Below are 18,363 nucleotides of genomic sequence, written 5' to 3' on the forward strand. Positions count from 1 at the left end.
CTGTTTACCAAACAGAAGGTTATGATCAAGAGGAGCATTTGGAATTTTGGACTTAAAATCTTCTGGCAGTGGTTGGAGCCTAAGCCAGGAGTATCTACGCAGAAATGATGCAGTTGCAGCTAATCTAGCAGAAGCCTCTGCTGCATCATAACTGCATCTAATGAGTGCCTGGCCACTTGGGATGCCAGGGATATCTTAGATGCTACTTCAGTTTTGTTAGGAGAGTCAGGAAGGGAGTTCAGAAGAGTAGAGGGCTGGGATACCATGCATTTGGTAGTTAATAGCTCTGAATGCCAGGATGGAAGAGGTGTAGGTCTTCTTCCCCAGCCTATCCATAATTTTACTGTCTTTATCTGAAGGTAAAAGAGACAAAGAAGGGAGCAGTCTAGATAGTCTATCCAGGGCCACAGCTATAACAGCAGTGTCCAGCAAAGGGGGTTTTACTAGGAATTTGTGGTCATCAGGCACATTATAGAAATGGTCTGGTCTCTTTGGGGCAGGTGGCTGAGAGTCAGGGTTCTTAGAGCAAGAAGCAAAAGCATCAAGGTTTGCAGGATCACTGGAGAAATGGCTGATGGGGAGGGTGATTCAACCTGCAACAACTCAAAAGTATCTTTTTTGAGTTTCTGTCATTTGGGAAGTATCCCATTTGTAGTATCCTTTCATCTTAGTGATAGTTGCACCAAATGTTATGTCCTCTGGAGAGGAATCTCCTTCAGCAGAATCCTCATCTGGAGAATAATATTCCAGGGGAAGAGGCTATTTGGGATGAGTAGGTGATAAGATTCCTGAGATATGCTCTAGAGAGAAGAGGACTGAAGGTCAGCAGGACTAAGACAGAATATGTGTGTGTGAATGAGAGGGAGGATAGAGGAATGGTGAGGATGCGAGGAGAAGAGGTGGCAAAGGTGGATGAGTTTAAATACTTGGGATTAGTAGTTCAGAGTAATGGTGAGTGTGGAAGAGAGGTGAAGAAGAAAGTACAGGCAAGATGGAGTGGGTGGAGAAGAGTGTCAGGAGTGATTTGTGACAGATGAGTACCAGGAAGAGTGAAAGGGAAGGTCTACAAGAAGGTAGCGAGACCAGCTATGTTATATGGGTTGGAGACAGTGGCACTGACAAAAAGGCAGGAGTTAGAGCTGGATGTGGCAGAGTTAAAGATGTTAAGATTTGCACCTTGTTGTGACGAGGGTGGACAGGATTAGGAATAAGTATATTAGAGGGTCAGCCCAGGTTGGAAGGTTTGGAAACAAAGCCAGAGAGACAAGATTACGTTGGTTTGGACATGTGCTGAGGAGGGATGCTGAGTATATTGGGAAAAAGATGCTAAGGATGAAGCTACCTGGTAAGAGGAAAAGAGGAAGGCCTAAGATAAGGTTTATGGATGTGGTGAGACAGGACATGCAGTTGGTTGGTGTGACAGAGCAAGATGCAGAGGACAGGAAGAAATGGAAACAAATGATCCACTGTGGCGATCCCTAACGGGAACAGCCAAAAGATAATGATGAGGTGATAGGATTCCTCAGAGCAAGAGGAGAGGGCCTCTTCTTCCTCTTCCTGAAGAATACCGGGAAGGAGTGAGGTAGAAGAAGTAGGCCTAGGGCTGAGCACTAGAATAGAGGGGGCTGAGGAGGTTGTAGGCCTAAAGGCCATAATGGCCTGCGTCAGGGACTGAGTAAATGATTGCCAGTTGGGTTGTCCTTCATGAGGGGTAGATAAATGTTTAGTTGTTTACCTTCTTTTTAAAGAAGTAGCTTTGGGAGACACTGTAGGCCTTGACTCTGAGACCTTACCAAAGGAAGAAGACTTGTATTCCTGAGATCCAGAAGGGCGTCCAGTGGAACCTAGCTCCCCCTCAACTTCGGAAGTAACCGATGTCTGAGACATCTCTGTGGACGTGCCGGATGGTGCTTCGGAAATGGCTTCCTTGAGGGGAGCCATAAAAGCAGACGGCTCTAGCAGATGTCCCTCTACCCCTATATCGGTGGTTGGCAGGGTGTCCGACAATGGAGAGACAGTGGTAAAAGGCTGTGAAACTTTGGCCTTTTTCTTTGGTGGTTTCATTGGGTCAGCCGATTCCAGATCCATCCTAAGGGCTATTGTCTTAAGCCTTTGATTTTCTAAGTAAAGGTTAAGGGCAGCCAAATAGCTTCTAAGACTTTTAGGGATGAAGGATTGGCAGATGGGGCAGGAGGTGTGGTCGTGTACTCAGCCTAGACAAAAGATGCAATGGTCATGGGTGTCCTTGTGCAGAATTTGACGCCTGCATCAACATTTACCCTTCTTAGCAGACACCGGCTAATAACCAGCAACCAAGCTCAAGCAATTAAAATAAGTAAGAAATCCCCAACGGGGTTCTTAGCTTTAGACATCTTGACAGAGAGGAGCAATGCGCTTGATCTGATGCTCAACTACGGCAGAAAAATTCTGAGGTCTGTGCGTGCAGATGTCACATTTAAGGTCCCTGGTTTATAGCCCTGTGTGTGACGTCCCATGCACCAACAGCAACCAGGCTGAAAGCTTTTGTATAGGAGCTGACGTTCGGGTCGTCTGAGACTGAGGATCCCACAGTAAGAACACTGCAACATGAGAATAGGACATCAATGAGTCCACCTTTGAGGAAGGTTTATATGGTTTCCTATGGGGATTCAGATTCTGAGGAGAACCTTGCCTAAGCTTCCCCCCAAGGGCACTTCTTCTGGGGAAACTCTACATACCTTGAGGGAACACTTTAAATGGGAAGCACAGGACCAACCACAATCCAAGAAGACAGTTAGGGAGCTTCTAAAAGTCCCTTAGCATAAACCTCTTGCCATTCTCCAGTTTTGTAGGTGGTAGACAATGTCTTGCTTGATTCTTCATTGCAAACAGCCCCCCCCCCCCCAGAAATCTGCTAGATTTTACAGGGTTCTGGATTTCCACAGACACCCTTTCAAGAAACCTGTAGCAGACCTTGAAGTAGTGACTCAAGGCACTAAGGGAGCTAAAGCTAGTAGCTCCAAAAATCCCATGCCATCTGGCAAAAAAAGTAGAGCGTTGACAAATTTGGAAAGAAAGTCTACACCTCTGCTACCCTCATCATGTGGGCTCTGAACCGTCAGTTTCATATGGTAAAGTATCAAGAAACCACGTTAGATCAATTGAATCAAAAACTGGCGTGGACTGAAAATAAGGCCCTCTCCAAGGAACTGCTAGACTTGTGCAATTCTTGCTCTTGTGTAGCTAAGCACTCCTTGCACTGTGGCCATGATGCTTTGGAAGCCTCCAGCAGCTACAGGAACCATCATTAGAAGACATGCCTGCTGAGGGAACAATCTCTCCCTGAACATGCTAAATCCAATCGCTAGAATGCTCCTTTGGACAAAGATTATCTTTTTGGCTCCAAGGCTGAAGCCATGCTTAAGCTGATGGAGAAAATATAAAGTCCATGTAAACGGTCAGGGACTTTCTTCAGATTCAAACTCCTCATTACAGCCGCAATTACCCAACCAAACACTGGTCCTTTCCAACCTACCAGTCTAGGTCTAGACAAAGGAGACCTCTAAAGGAAAGGAATCAAAGGCAGCACCAGTGACAGAGACAGTGAGGCAGATTCCAATAGGCCTGTGGGATTTCTTCCATGACATTCCTTTTCCCCCTCTCAAGTCCCAGCACCCCCTTCCCTAATCCCTCTAAGCCTAGAAGGATGGCTGTCCTCCTGCCTAAAGAACTGGACCATCATTACCAGGGATTAACGGGTACTGAAAATCACTCAAAAAGGTTACAAACTCCAGTTTAAATGGACTCCAAGTTGATCAGGTTTCCCAGATATTCCATCAAGCCAACACACAGAAGCCTTAAAGCAAATACAGCTCCTGTGTGGCAAGGTTCTGTGGATTCAGTACCAAACTTATTACAAGGAAAAGGCATTTCTTAGTACCCAGGAGAGGGTATCTGGAGGTCTACTCTGGACCTGTCAAGGCTCAAATGATTCTTTCAGGTACCAAAGTTCAAAATGCTAACACTTCAAAAACTACTACCTATGACCTCCTCAGTGCTTTCACGGTTACCTTAGATTTAAAGAATGCATGCCTCCACATTCCCATAGAAAATTTTCACAGCAAGTTCTTAAGCTTCAGAGCAGGTGTGAGGCACTCTCAATTCTGTGCTCTGCCCTTCGGCTTGTTTACTGTATCCAGGGTTTTCACAAAATGCCTATCCCCAATGACAGCCTTCTGCAGGTCAAAGGGCATTCAGATTAACCCCTATTAAAGATGACTGCCTCATTCAGGCAACAGACCTAGAAAAACTCTCAAAAAATCTGCTTTACACCTAAGAGATCCTGGCTTCACTGGAGGTCACCATCAACATCCAAAAGTCTTAGACCATCCTCACACAGGATTGTGTTTTGGGGGGCTTTACTGGACTCATCACTTCAGAAAACCTTCCTTCCTTCAGACAAACCTACCATCTTTAGCTCTGTACTTCCAAAAGTTCCTTGTCAGAAACTACTTCATGGCCAGATAGCTCCTCAGAGCCTTGGTTATATGGCTTCTTACATCCCCATGATCTCCCTGGCCAGACTACACATGAGGAAGTGACAGTGATACTTCAGAAATGTGTGGTGTAAACATTCTTATTCTCTTAACTTCAGGATGAAGCTTCAGGTCTATGTCAGAAGCTCAAGTTTTCAGAAAATCGAACTTCAAAAAAGAAACAATCTACCTTTTTTCTACATTTTTACAGGGAGCAAGCCCTCTTGCACCCACACCCCCTGCATATTATACGTACCAACTCTACAGTGGGGAAAAGGGAAAATTCTTCTATCATACTCTACCATGATCTCCATTCAAAAGCTTTGAGTTTTCGGAAACTATAGCATATCATCTCAACAACATGAATTTAGAGTCTCTGAAAACTTGAGCTTCTGATACAGACCTGAAGCTTCTCCCTTGTCTTAGGAAAGAGTTTTCTTGATCGGTCCAAGCATGCTCCCTCAACCTGGGCATTCCCTTCAGGTTCATCCCTCAGGACCAATCTCTGACCACAAATGCCTCGAAAATAGCCTCAGGGGCCCACTTCAACAACTTCCAGACTCAGGGCAGATGAGAATCCCTCTTCAAGAACAAACAATTCAACGTAAAAGAACTGATGGCAGTCCAGAAAGGTCTGACTGCCTTCAAAGACCAATGGAAACCAGGAGTACTCCTGGTAAAGACAAGACAATACCATGGTTATGTGGTACATAAACAAGCAGGAGGGGGATTCACTCTTACCATCTTTGTCACCTAGCCATCACCTACTGCTTTTCTAAAAGGGATGGCCATTAAGGACATTAAGGAAGCCACTACTTGATCCCCTGTGCATATCTTCAACAAACATCATCAGCTTCCAATATTTTACAAGTTCTGAGCGAGGTTTACCACTGCCATCTTGCAGGGCATCCTTTCCACTCCTAGGACTCCATTCCCACTTCACCACCAGTCTAGTACAATACTGGCACTACTGCTACACCACAAAGCTGGTGAATCTCCTTAACTCCTGTACCCTCACTTGTAAATAAGATCCTCCAAAAATTTAAACTTCTTCACCTAAGGTAGCTGCTTAATTCTTATCTGGAACATAACAATCACCTCAGATTCAGAAGTGCTAATTCTCATCCCAAGGACTTCACTCTCAGATGTGAAACGCTCTAATGCACTCTGGAGATCAGTCACATGAAGCTATGAGGACACCATCATCTGTAAGCAACAGAGCTGCAACCCTTATGTCCATATGCTGGATATTCTACAAATAATTCAGCTGTGCCTTGGTAAGCTGTCCTTGAAAATTATTAATAGAAGGGAAGGCAAGTCAAAGCTATGGCAGAGTGCTACACCTTCCTCAAATGTTTTCAACTTCACACACAGAATGCAAACACTGCTCTAACTCTTCAAATACACCAAATGGCAACCCCCAACAAACTTTCTCACAAGGTATTCCTACTAACTAGGCTGGGCAAAAATCTCATTGTCCACCTCGGGAGGGACTAAGACAGGAGAAGAAATATTAACTGGAGGCAGTAGTCTCAGGGCAGCAACGCTTAACCTCTCCAAGACCAGCAGCCTTAGGCTCCTGCAGAAGGGGTGAGGATCTTTAAATCTTTAACCATAACCCAATGGTCATCTTTTTTTGTTTGTTTTGCTGGAGAACTGGCCCATGCCTCATTGTTAAAATCCTATTATGCTCCAAGACACAAAGATTGCATATATGAAGGAGATATTCTTTTTGATAAAGGTAGCACAGTGCTTGCAAAAAAGAAAAGATAAAAAAAGAAGCTCAACCTTCCACTGGTATACTTGAGGTCGATTTTTTCTGGTGAAATCATGGACCTCCAAAAACCTCTACTGACTTTGTTTAAAATTTAATGCACGATAAGATAACAGCACAACAGAATGCTTTCAAAAAAATTGTGAACTAGATACATCATCACTCACTGGAAGTCACTTAGAAGAAACCTGTGGACTGTCAAGCAATCACTGCTTGTGGCAAAAGACAGGACTGATGATAGTAATGGGCCACCAAGTGTTAGATCAATGTCATTGGTATGGGGAAGTGACAAGCTCAACTCTAACAATGTACAAAAGCTTCAAAAGTTGGGTTTCTAGGGTGCATACATCTGCTTATGGACAGTCAACATGGGTAATGAATTATACAGCGGCAGAGCTCCTTTAAATGAACACTGTGCAAAATGAATGCTTTGCAGGAAACACCTACAAACCCCAGGACACAATTTTCTCATTCTTTTCTAGATGCAATAAACTCACTGGCACTTTGTAGCGTCACTGAATTCACTAAGTTGGAAAGCTGAAGACTATCTATCTTAAAACACTGAGCTCCTTTTCTGAGATCACTATAGTATAGCTAGAATAAGACAGACTTGTATTGCCTGTTCCTCAAGCAAATAGCAGACCTAAATCTGTAATCTGGTGGATAACAAGGGTGCATGATGCTTTGTGTGTGTTTTAATCTACCAAAGGCAGCTGACAATTGAAACAGTAAATACATATGTGGCCATTCACTCATTCAAAACATTTACATGCTGCTGAGCTACCTACAAACAACTTTAAGCCTGGAGAGCTTCCTGCCACCAGATTTACTGAGGGTTAACTTTCCTTTTATAACCGCCCTCTCTGTAAAGTCAGTACAAAGGCAGGAGGTTTGAACACCAGTTGCTAAAAAGTGCATATGTATATATGACTGTAAACCGACAGACTTTCAGGTAAAGTAAAAACAAAAACTTCTCCCATCTAAACTTAACAGAGAAAAAATGGCCCATGAAATGCTTGCAATTCACTACCTCCTCTATGGAAGCTACATGGACGACTTCATGCATACAAATTTTTTTAATCTCAGTCCCCTCATACGGCTCCCCATTACTTCTAACTTGGAACTATAATTCCTTCTACGTGGCACACCTCATCATAAAAGGTTTCTCATCCAGAAAAAAGAGGTCATTGTTCCCCTCTACTCATCACTCATTAGACCCATTATAGAGTACAGCGCCCCTTTTGGTATGCACCTCACAAGACATCTACAACAACTGGAGAGGCCACAGAAATATCTTACAAAGAGGATTACTGACCTCAACCAGATGCCCTACGCAGACTGTCTCAAAAAACTCCAGCTTTACTTTGTCGCATATCGCCTACTCAGAGGCGATCTCTGCCCAACATACAAAGCTATGTCAAACCCAGAGCTGTTGGACATGCTCCACTTAAAGAAATCCCAATAACTCTGAGCTTCATGCTCTAGGGACCTAAACCTTGTCACTACAATAAACAGAACATGCTGGAGGGATAGATTCCTGTCCCAGAGACTTCCCATACTCTGGAAGAGACTACCTATCTATGTCAAACAGAGCTCCTCATTAGCACTCTTCAAGAAAAATCTTGATGACTGGATGAGAAATAGGAAATTCACCCCGGGGATCACTTCTGTGGCTCTGCTCAACAGGGGCACAGGAAAATAATTTTCATGGGTGGAAAAAGCCGGGGTACCTTTTTGGCTAGGCTTATATAGGCCCTAGGGCCAATAGCCTAGTACCTACCTATGAACAAGAAGTGATTCATCTTCAAGTAATACCTTTTTATGGTGCCAGCTTCAGAGAGGCAAAATCTTTCAAGGTGGCATGTTCAAACGTAGTTCACTCAAAGTTAAATATGCCACTGATGACAAAGGAAAAACAAAATCATCAGAATGAATATTCCTCCCTCATTTAAGCACTGATAAGCTTTACTAGAAAAGCTGCACTCCATACAGTTACTACTTTTATTTATCAGTGTTGGTTCTAAAATTAAATCCCAAAGATGGAAGAACATACTTCAGCTTTCAATCTCACCAATTAATTTCTTTTTATTTCAACTAGCTACACAGCAATGCAGTAGATCTGGGGAGAGCGGAGACCTTGAGTTTGCTTTCCTTTTGTATTTAGGCTGTCAAGGACTTTGAAATCTGACAGGCCACAAGTAAAAATGGAGTAAGGACTGTATGAGTTATAAAATAATCAGATTCCAAAGATATTAATGTCCCCTGCTTTTATATGTATACTTCTCATGAGAACAATAGTTGCTGTATTACTGTGCTGATCAATACTGAGGTAAATGAATGCAGTATTCTCAATATGTAACGTGTTCCAAGGGCACTTCATGCTTCTACATCACCTTTCCTCTTTCAAGCTATGCTCTTTCAATAAAAGACATTACAACAAAAGACATTACAACAAAAGGCTCAGCACACTTCAATGCTAAACAAATAATACACTACATTTCCATTAATTAGAAAATCAAACCACTAATAGGGCTCTTTCTAAAAAGTTCAGAACTAGAATGCTACAGGAAAAACGTTGTCATCAGGTATTAACTCACAGTCTTTGCTATACGACTTGCAACTTACCAACATCTTTGCTGCAGAAACAGATGCAGTGGTAGGTGGAAAAGCAAGATCGGCAACCTCTAACTCAGGATCCAATACCTATAAAAGAAAAAAAAAACATAGAAGAAAAAGTCATATCTCCATAGTCACTTAAAACTATTGGAATCATTTTTGTTTAGAAACATGCAGTCACATTTCGTTCTGACCCACTGACACAGGAATAAAAAGCAGCTATCTATGCAACCTATGACCTCAACTTGGAAACAGAACTGGTGTACCAGAAGGGTTGGCTGGAGAGGCAGGATGAAGTGGCCAGCGGTCATCTCTTCTCTTCTATCCTATGGGAAAGGTAACGGCTTGATCATGGTTTGCACAACCTCTGGTGAAGACAAAGGGTCTTACAGACTTCCATCATCAGCAAGGGTGAGTGGCAAGACATTCAACACATTATGTGCCCTGATGTTACTTAACATCACCTCCCTACCTTTGGGATTGTGACCAGACAGCCACAACATAATGACTCCAACTTACATTAAAAGTTCCTCAGCTCTAATACTGAGAAGCCACACTCTGACCTCTGAGAAGACAAGAGGCACACCCAGCAATGAGATATTCTGAGACTACCTGAAAGGAAGCAAATGAAGTACTCAGAGGAGGGTGAAGGGTGGGGGCCGGAAGAAGCCAAAGGTCAGTAGTGATTGGATGCAGAATGAAGGGAGAGATGAAAAACAAAACAAAAAAAAGCAAAGCTGAAATATGTATCATCTGTCTATGTAAACCACAATATAGGATGTTGGATGTGGTAATTAAGTAGTACAGTCCAAGCAAGAATCGTATAACAAAGTGCACTAAAGAAATGCAATCCAGGGTTTAAGTGTAGTAATTATCAGCCAAGAGTAAAACAAACAAGCTGGGAAAGTACTTTTCCATAAGTTCAAATGTGCTGAGGTGGTACTTAATCCAGGACTCATTGTGTCAGCTGTTTGCATCAGTTCTTTTAAACTCTGTGCCATAAACTCTTTAAAAAAAACCTGTGCAACCAGCTCCAGAGTTCTGCAGATTTACTTAATCACATCACTTACAGTTTTAAACAAACAACGGTGTGAATGAGGATTTTCAAAAGTAAGGCTACAAAGTATTGCAACTACCACATGCCACCCATTCCAATCAGGTTCTATACTGTTCCCAATTTAGTTGGCAGTTATTCAAACTAAACCAGCAAACAAACATTAGGTAGCCCTCTTGGGAAGGTGTGAAACCTGTGACTAGCTTCTGTCATCCTACTATCTTTGGTGGCAGCGGAGGATCACTTTCATGGGGCTGGGAACGCTGGACACAATAATATTGGCATGGCATATAACCAAATCTTCAGAGGACTACGGGACATTCACCCATATCTCACTCTCCGACTTGACCACTGCACAATGTATGGCTCCAATCTGCAAGAAAGTGCTAATTAAAGAAACAATAAGTACTCTTCTCCAATAATCTCCCCCACACGCATCTAAAAAAAATAAAATAACAGAACCACAGAAACAATACCTGCTCTTATCCAGAAGTACTACCACTGAAGGATTGCAAGCCCTGCCAAAAGTCACTAACCATATAAACAGAGCACACTCTTCTTGCTTGCACATAAAACAAAAATCATGATTTCTTTTTAAATAATAGCAAGTCAATAATGGCTTGTGATTTTTTTGGGGTAATGACAAATGATAAAGCTGGGCAATATCCAAAATACCACTATCCACCAGGATGATTCATATTTTAACATTTTCTGGAACATAACAGGATATTCTGACCATCTATGACGTATTTTGCATAAGTCAAGAAATTATTTATGGATTTTTTTCCTGTGCAAAATAAATTAACAAAAACAAAATGGTTGCAAACAAGAACAAAGACCAAGCTGAGTGACATGAACAAATTAACTTAGTAACAGAAAGATCAATGACAAACAGTAAAATCTATTGAACAATATAATGCAAAATACTAATTTTCCCCCTAAATATTTTAACAAATTTCTAAAATATCCATGTAAAACATGAAGAAAACAATCTATTAGCTACCGACACTGAAAACAATGCATTAACTCATGCCCATGTGTATCAGGGTCTACGACAACGGATTGAATACACTAAATATTAAACAGCTGGAAAACCGAAAACGCTGGTGATAGAAACCCATTTTATGAGATCACGGTACAGTGAAAATTGGGAAATTTGCCCTTTCCTCACTGTAGTGTGATCTCACAGTTAGTATATATATTTAGCAGGGGGGGCACAGCCTCCCACAAAACATGTTTCTTTCACCTGCGTTTGTGATTTTCCGGCCATTCGATATTTAGTGTCTTTGATCCATTGTCATAGACCCATGTATCATACTGACAAAGCAAAAAAAAAAAAAAAAATTAAAGAATTAGGCTGATTAGTTACAACAATACCAAACAAACAAAAACAATTACAAAGTACCCACAATATTTTCTGATTTTCAAGAGTACCCATTAAAATGGGCAACACCTAGGACTGCCTTCCTGGCAGCTTTTTCTGAACACAATTCTTCAAAGACCTGCATCTCTTACTCTTGGTGTGCATGCAGTGGTACTGCCATAACAGGTCAGGAGGCAAGGCCCAGCACAGTGCTCTCTAGTTCTGCCACCACATATATGGAAGCAAGTACTACCTAACAGACAGAGAAAGCAGGCAAGGACAAAATATTAGACTTGTAATTTAACCAGAGCAGACTGGAGGAAGGATAGTACGATCCCAAGGCAGAGGGCCCACTCAAAGATTAACCACAAGAGTGAGCACTTGCACATTTATGATACCTTATTTCCAGTATGTGGACCCCTTGAAATAAGTGGAAAGAATCTTAAAACAACAAATAAAATCCTACAGAGGGCGGCAGCAGCCAGAAAACCAAAAGCAAAGACTGAGAGAATGAATCTGCAGCACAAAAGTTCCAAAATAAGCTTGCCTACCTGCTAGAGTGGAGATTTAAACACTAGTTCTTAGCAATGATAAGGCTGGATGACAAAACGAATGCAACATAACCATATGCATTGCAAGCAGCAACCCCCTAACCCAGTCCAGTGAATTTTAATCACGGTGGCAAAGAGACAGTTAACTGTTGTGGGAGGGTGGCCTAATGGTTAAGGTATTTGCCTTACAAACACAAGGTGAAGGGTTCGATTCTCACAAGGGATAATTGGCTAGGCTTACAATGGCTCGCAAGGGCAGTTAGCCTAGTACTAACCTATGAACTATGAACCTATGAACCTATAAATAAAGATAAATGGGGGAAACTATTTGGTGAATGCTGGACCACACCCCCATCCATCCAGAGGGTTTTCCTAAGCTTGTGTAGTTCACTTAGGTAGAAACCAAGCTGAAGAAGAATGCCCAGGTTAAAAAAGACCCCAGCTCTCAGATTGTCATGGGAAGAAAGCAGGGACAAAAACAAATTACAGAGGACCATATATATACTACCATCTAATACAAAAACGGTGAGTTTGTCCAATGAGACAACAAAACCATGGGGGGGGGGGGGGTTCAGCTTCTTATCAAGAAGTTCAACTATGACGAAGAAAGTACAGTTGTGTACACTTACCATAAATGTAGATGCTAGAGTGTATTCATTGTTGCAGTCATCACACTTGGGTTATCTGCTGCAGGTAGCCCACAGTCAGCCCGAATACCAGAGTCTTGGGATTTCTGCATCAGATGCTGTCGCCTCATCCATGACGTCAGGTTGTCAGGGGTATAAAAAAGTAGCTGATGCCATTACATCCGTTTTTCTTGCCCCAGATGTTAGGAGCCCCCAAAATAGGAAGCTATCAAATGGTGTGGAACACCTCCAGTAAAAAGTAAATACCATTTCCATAAGATATGGCCAAAAAAGAGGATAGGTAGAAAGTATAGAAAGACAAGGGGCTTGGGGGGGGGGGTAACCAGGAATGCAACAGTGAATACACTAGAACATCTACATTTATGGTAAGTGTGCACAACTGTATTATGTTCTTCATGTTTCACTGTTGCAGTCATAACACTTGGGTTGATTCCCAAAGCTGAGGAAGGGTGGAGGAAGTCAAGAAGTAGCAGGCCTTGTAAAACTGCTGTGGCAAATCCAGCTCTGGATTTGGAAAAAATAGGTAAGTGGTAATGTTTGGTGAAGGTGTGTACAGAACTCCAGGTTGCAGCATCCAGGATGTCCCTGGTAGGGACTCCCCTGAGAAAAGCCATAGAGGTTGAGGTAGCCATAGTGGAATGAGGCTTGATCCCCATGTGGGGTAGGTTTTCCATGGTGCTTGTAGCAGAAATGGATACAGTGTACTATCCATTTAGAAATGGTTTGTTTTGAAATGGCCTTGCCCTCCACCCCTTTAGCAAAGCTGACCATCAGCTGGTCAGATTTTCTGAAAGGCTTAGTCCTGTCAAGGTAGAACCTGAGCTGTCTGTGCATGTCCAAGGAGTGCAGGATTATTTCCCCTTTATTCTGATGATTAGGAAAAAAGTTTGGCAAATGGATGGATTGGTTTAAAGCCACACTGGATACTACCTTGGGCATAAAAGATGGGTTAGTCCTGAGGGAAACCCTGTCCGCATGAAAGATATTGAAGAGTTCCACAGCCATAAGGGGCTGTCTGTAACTCAAACACTCTTCTTGCTGAAGTGATGGCTAGCAGTAAGGCTGTTTTCCAAGAGAGGAATTTTAACTCTGCTGTTGTAAGCAGGCTCAAAAGGAGGAAGCGTGAGCTTCTCTAGTACAAAGATAAGGTTCCAGGCAGGAGTGGGAGCTCTCCTTGGGTGTCTTAAATTGTTAGCTCCTCTCAGGAACTGTTTGATCAGAGGGTAAGAGAAGAGGGGTGGGCTCAGTATTCTAATGAGCTATGATGGCAGAGGCATGAATCTTAATTGATGAGAAGGAGAGGCCCTTGTGGAGCAGCTCTGCTAGGTAATCTAGGATTTGAGGCAAGGAGGGCACGGCTGTGTCCTTCCCTTGTGACTGGCTCCAAAAACAGTATATATTCCACTTTTCTGAATAGGATTTCCTAGTACTGGGCCTCCTGGCCTCAAGGATAACATCCAGCATCTGTTTGCTGAGGGTTGAAGGTGATGTATTCAGGGAATAAAATTCAGGCTGCCAGGTTCAGGGTTTACGGCTGAGGATGCAAAATCTGTCCCTCCTGCTGGGACAGCAGAGGGGGGGGGGTCTGCTGTAGGTGCCAGGGTGGCATTGCTGTCAGACTGCGAAGGAGTGGGTACCAGTGCTGACGTGGCCAGTCTGGTGCAATAAGGATTGTCCTTGGCCCGGTTTGATCTTGAGGAGTACCTTTGGAAGGAAGGGTAGAGGGGGAAAGGCATAGATTGAGAGGTTTTCCCATGTGAAGGAAAGGGCATCCACTTCTCAAGCTTGGCTGTGGGGAATTCTGGTGCAAAGTTTGTTTAGTTGATGGTTTTGGGGGAACACAAATAGGTCCACCTCTGGTGTCCCCCACCTGTGTATTAGAAGTTTGAATGAGTTTGGTTCCAGTTTCCAGTCATGTGGGTCCATTAGATTTCTGCTTAAGTCGTCTGCCAGTGAATTTTGTTTGCCTGGCAGGAACTGAGCTTGCAGGTGTACTTTGTTGCTTAAGGCTGTGTTCCACAGTGTCATGGCTAACCTGCAGAGTGGGTAGGAGTGAGTTTCCCCCTGCTTGTTTATGTATCACATAACTGTGGTGTTGTCTGTCTTTATCAGGAGTTGTCCTGGCAAGATAAGGTATTTAAAGGCTGTCAGTGCATTCTGTACAGCTAACAGTTCTTTTTGATTGATATGCAGGTGAATCTGTCCTGGGCTCCATTTGCCTGCCACGTGGGCCCTCCATGCATAGTCTGATGAGTCAGTTGTCAGAGTTTGAATGGCAGGGGGTTGTGAGAAAGGGAGTCCCTTGTTGTGGTTGCAAGCCTCTGCCCACCAAAGGAACTCTGTCCTTAGGCAAGGAATGATAGGAATCACTGCTTCCAGGTCCTGGGAATGTTGACACCAGAGACTTTTTAAGTACCATTGGAGCTTCCTCATATGCAGTCTTGCTTATGGAATCAGAATACATGAGGCCATGAACCCTAGGGCTTGCAGTATTTTTCTTGCAGATAGCTGGGTTTGGGTGGCCAGTAGTTTGAAATAAGTTGTCAAATAAACCTGCTTTTCTGGAGTGAGGAATGCCATCTGGGAAGTTGTGTTCAAGCTTGCTCCCAGGAATACAATCTTTTGGCTGGGTACCAGATGTGATTTCTTTTTGTTGATGGTATACCCCAGAGAAGTTAGGAGTCTCTTTACAAAGGTCAGGTGCTGAAAGCAGCAATTCTTGACTGTCCGCCTGAATCAGGCAATCATCCAAGTATGGGTAAATCTGAATGTTTCTCTGCCTGCAGTAAGCAAATGAATGGAGCCAGGCACTTTGTGAATACCCTGGGCACAGTAGATAAGCCAAAGGGAAGTGCAGAGAAAGTACAGTTTTGTACCTACCATAAATGTAGATGTCCGATAGGTATGCATCTGCAGTCATAACATATGGGTTGTCCTGCCTCAGGCAGCCCTTCGGTCGGCCGGATTCCAAAGTCTGGGTCTGGCCTCGGCTGATGTCGCACTTTCCCCGACGTCAGAGTGCCTGGGGTATAAAAGCATCAGCCGACGCCATTTTCCTCAGTGTTTCTTGCCCCAGATGCCAGGTGCCCTCTAGGAAGGCTAAATTTGGATAAAGGCTGAAAAGTTCCAAACATTTGCAAATTATATACATATATAAACAAACAAACAAATACACCATAATAGATTCCCCCAGCTAGCTGAAAGAGGGGTAAGCACCCTAGGAATACCACTGAGGGGAAGGAGGGTGGGTAATCCTGACTGCAGATGCATACCTATCGGACATCTACATTTATGGTAGGTACAAAACTGTACTATGTCCTTCAAGGATGCATCTGCAGTCATAACATATGGATAGAATACCATAGCCAATCTGGGGGAGGAGGTCCTAAGAGAATTATGGTGTAGTTAAGATCCCCTGCAGTACTGCAGTACTGCAGTTGCAAAGCCTGCTCGGGATCTGGAGTATAAAGATAGATTGTAATGCTTGGCAAATGTATGCACGGAGCTCCAAGTAGCAGCTTCTAAAATGTCCCTCGTAGGAAAGCTGTAGTGGTGGCTGTGGCCCTTGTGGAGTGAGGCCTGATATTTTCAGGAACTGTCTTTCCATGAAAGGAGTAGCAGAAACGAATGCAATTTCCTATCCATTTAGAAATTGTCTGTTTGGAAATTGCTTTTCCTTGCACCCCAGTTGCAAAAAAGTTGGTCAGTTTTTCTGTTAGTTTTAGTTCTGTCCAAATAGTAGCGTAGTTGTCTGTGTATATCCAAGGTGTGCAAAAGTTTTTCCCCTTTGTTCTGTGGGTTAGGGAAGAATGTAGGCAAGTGAATAGCTTGGTTCAAGGATACCCTAGATACCACCTTTGGCATGAAAGTAGGATTGGTTCTCAGTGACACTCTATCCTGGTGAAAAATAAGAAAAGGCTGCACTGCCATTAATGCCTGTAACTCAGATACTCTTCTTGCTGAAGTGATTGCCAGAAGGAATGCAGTTTTCCAAGATAAAAACTGGAGGTCTGCTGATGCTGCTGGTTCAAAAGGAGGTAGTGTCAGTTTTTCCAGCACAAAATTGAGATCCCATGCAGGTAGGGGGGGGTCTTCTTGGAGGTTTAACATTTTTGATCCCTCAAAAATTGTCTGAGAAGAGGGTGTGAGAAGATAGGTGGATCCATATTGTATTCTGCTGAAATTGCTGAAGCATGAATCTTAATGGATGAAAAAGACAGGCCATTGTGGAACAATTCTGCTAAGTATTCTAGGATGTGTGCTAGGTTTGCCACTGTGACGTCTGTTCCCTTTGATGCGCTCCAAATGAGAAATCTCTTCCATTTAGCTGAGTATGTCTTTCTTGTGGAAGGTCTGCGAGCCTCCAGGATAATGTCCTTCACCCTCTGAGATAAAACGGGCTTTAAGGAATCTTTCAGGCAGTTAGCTGCAATGTTTTCAAGTTGGGATGCAGGGTCTTGAAATTGTTCTGCATTAGAAGAAGAGGCCATGAGTTTGTCTGAGACATGCTTCTCAATAGCGGGTACCAATGTTGTCTTGGCCAGTCCGGAGCTATTAGTATGACTTTTGGCTGTTCCTCCCTGATCTTCAGTAGAACCGTGTACATCAATGGGAGAGGTGGAAAGGCATATACTGTTAGAGCATTCCAGCTGAAAGAGAGAGAGTCCACCCTCCAGGCTTGTGGGTGGTATGTCCTTGAGCAGAATTTCTTCAGTTGGTGGTTGAGTGGGGAGGCGAACAGATCTATCTCTGGGATTCCCCTTTTCTTTGTTATGAGTTTGAAGATGTCTGGATACAGCATCCATTCGTGTGCATCCATGGTAGTTCTGCTTAAGCTGTCTGCTAGTGTATTCTCTTTTCCTGGTACGAATTTGGCCTGCAGCTGGATATTGAGATTCAGGCATAGGTTCCACAGATTCATAGCCATCCGGCATAGAGGGTAGGAATGTGTGCCTCCCTGTTTGTTTATGTACCACATGACCATGGTGTTGTCTGTTCGTATTAGCAGATGCCCTTGCTGGAGGAAGGGTCTGAATGCCTCGATTGCATGCCTTACTGCCAGCATTTCCTTTTGGTTTATGTGCATGCTTACTGCCCTTGAGGCCATAGGCCTTGGATACGTTTGTCCTCCATGTGTGCTCCCCATCCTCGATCTGAGGTGTCCGTGGTGATGGTCTGCCTTGGTTTTGGTTTGTTGAAAGGCAACCCTCTGTTGGACTGGCAGGCCTGAGCCCACCACAGGAATTCCTTTTGAAGGCATGGAATGATTTGTATCATGGTTTCTAGACTGTGACTGTGTTGAGACCATACATTCCTTAGGTACCATTGTAATTTCCTCATATGCAACCTGGCATGTGGAATTAAAATTATGCAGGATGCCATGTAACCCAGGGCCTGCAGGACTTTCCTTGCAGTAAGCTGAGTTTGTCTTGTCAGAGTCATGAAGTAATCTGGAAGTTGTTTTTGTTTTTCTTCTGTGAGAAAAGCCATCTGAGTGATTGTGTCCAGATCCGCACCCAAAAAGGTTATCCTTTGGGATGGTACTAGTCTTGACTTTTGGATGTTGACTGTGTATCCCAAGGCTTGTAGCAGGTGTATGGCATAGGCCAAGTCCTTTAACAATTTTTTCTTGTTGTCCGCTTGTATTAGGCAGTCGTCCAGGTATGGATAAATTTGAATTCCCTGAAGTCTGCAGTGTGTAATTACTGATGCCAGGCATTTCGTGAATACTCTGGGCGCAGTAGATAAGCCAAAGGACAATGCTGAGAATTGATAATGCTCTGATCCTGCAAGAAATCTGAGGTGTCTTCTGCAATCTGGTCGGATAGGGACGTGCAGGTATGC

At 43.4% G+C, this 18,363-nt stretch overlaps 1 protein-coding gene across 1 annotated transcript in view; it reads right to left on the bottom strand.

The window, feature by feature from the left end:
• The window catches only part of SBF1 (SET binding factor 1), a gene marked incomplete in the record, with an annotated part of 3,250,730 nt that overhangs the window by 2,257,746 nt on the left and 974,621 nt on the right, over nt 1–18,363 (bottom strand). Inside the window, 1 exon segment of the mRNA XM_044088658.1 lies at nt 8,914–8,991. Within this exon segment, the coding sequence (XP_043944593.1) occupies nt 8,914–8,991 (78 nt within the window).

Source organism: Protopterus annectens, chromosome 11.part0 (assembly GCF_019279795.1).
Source record: "Protopterus annectens isolate FY-2018-M chromosome 11.part0, PAN1.0, whole genome shotgun sequence".
Lineage (NCBI taxonomy): Eukaryota > Metazoa > Chordata > Ceratodontiformes > Protopteridae > Protopterus > Protopterus annectens.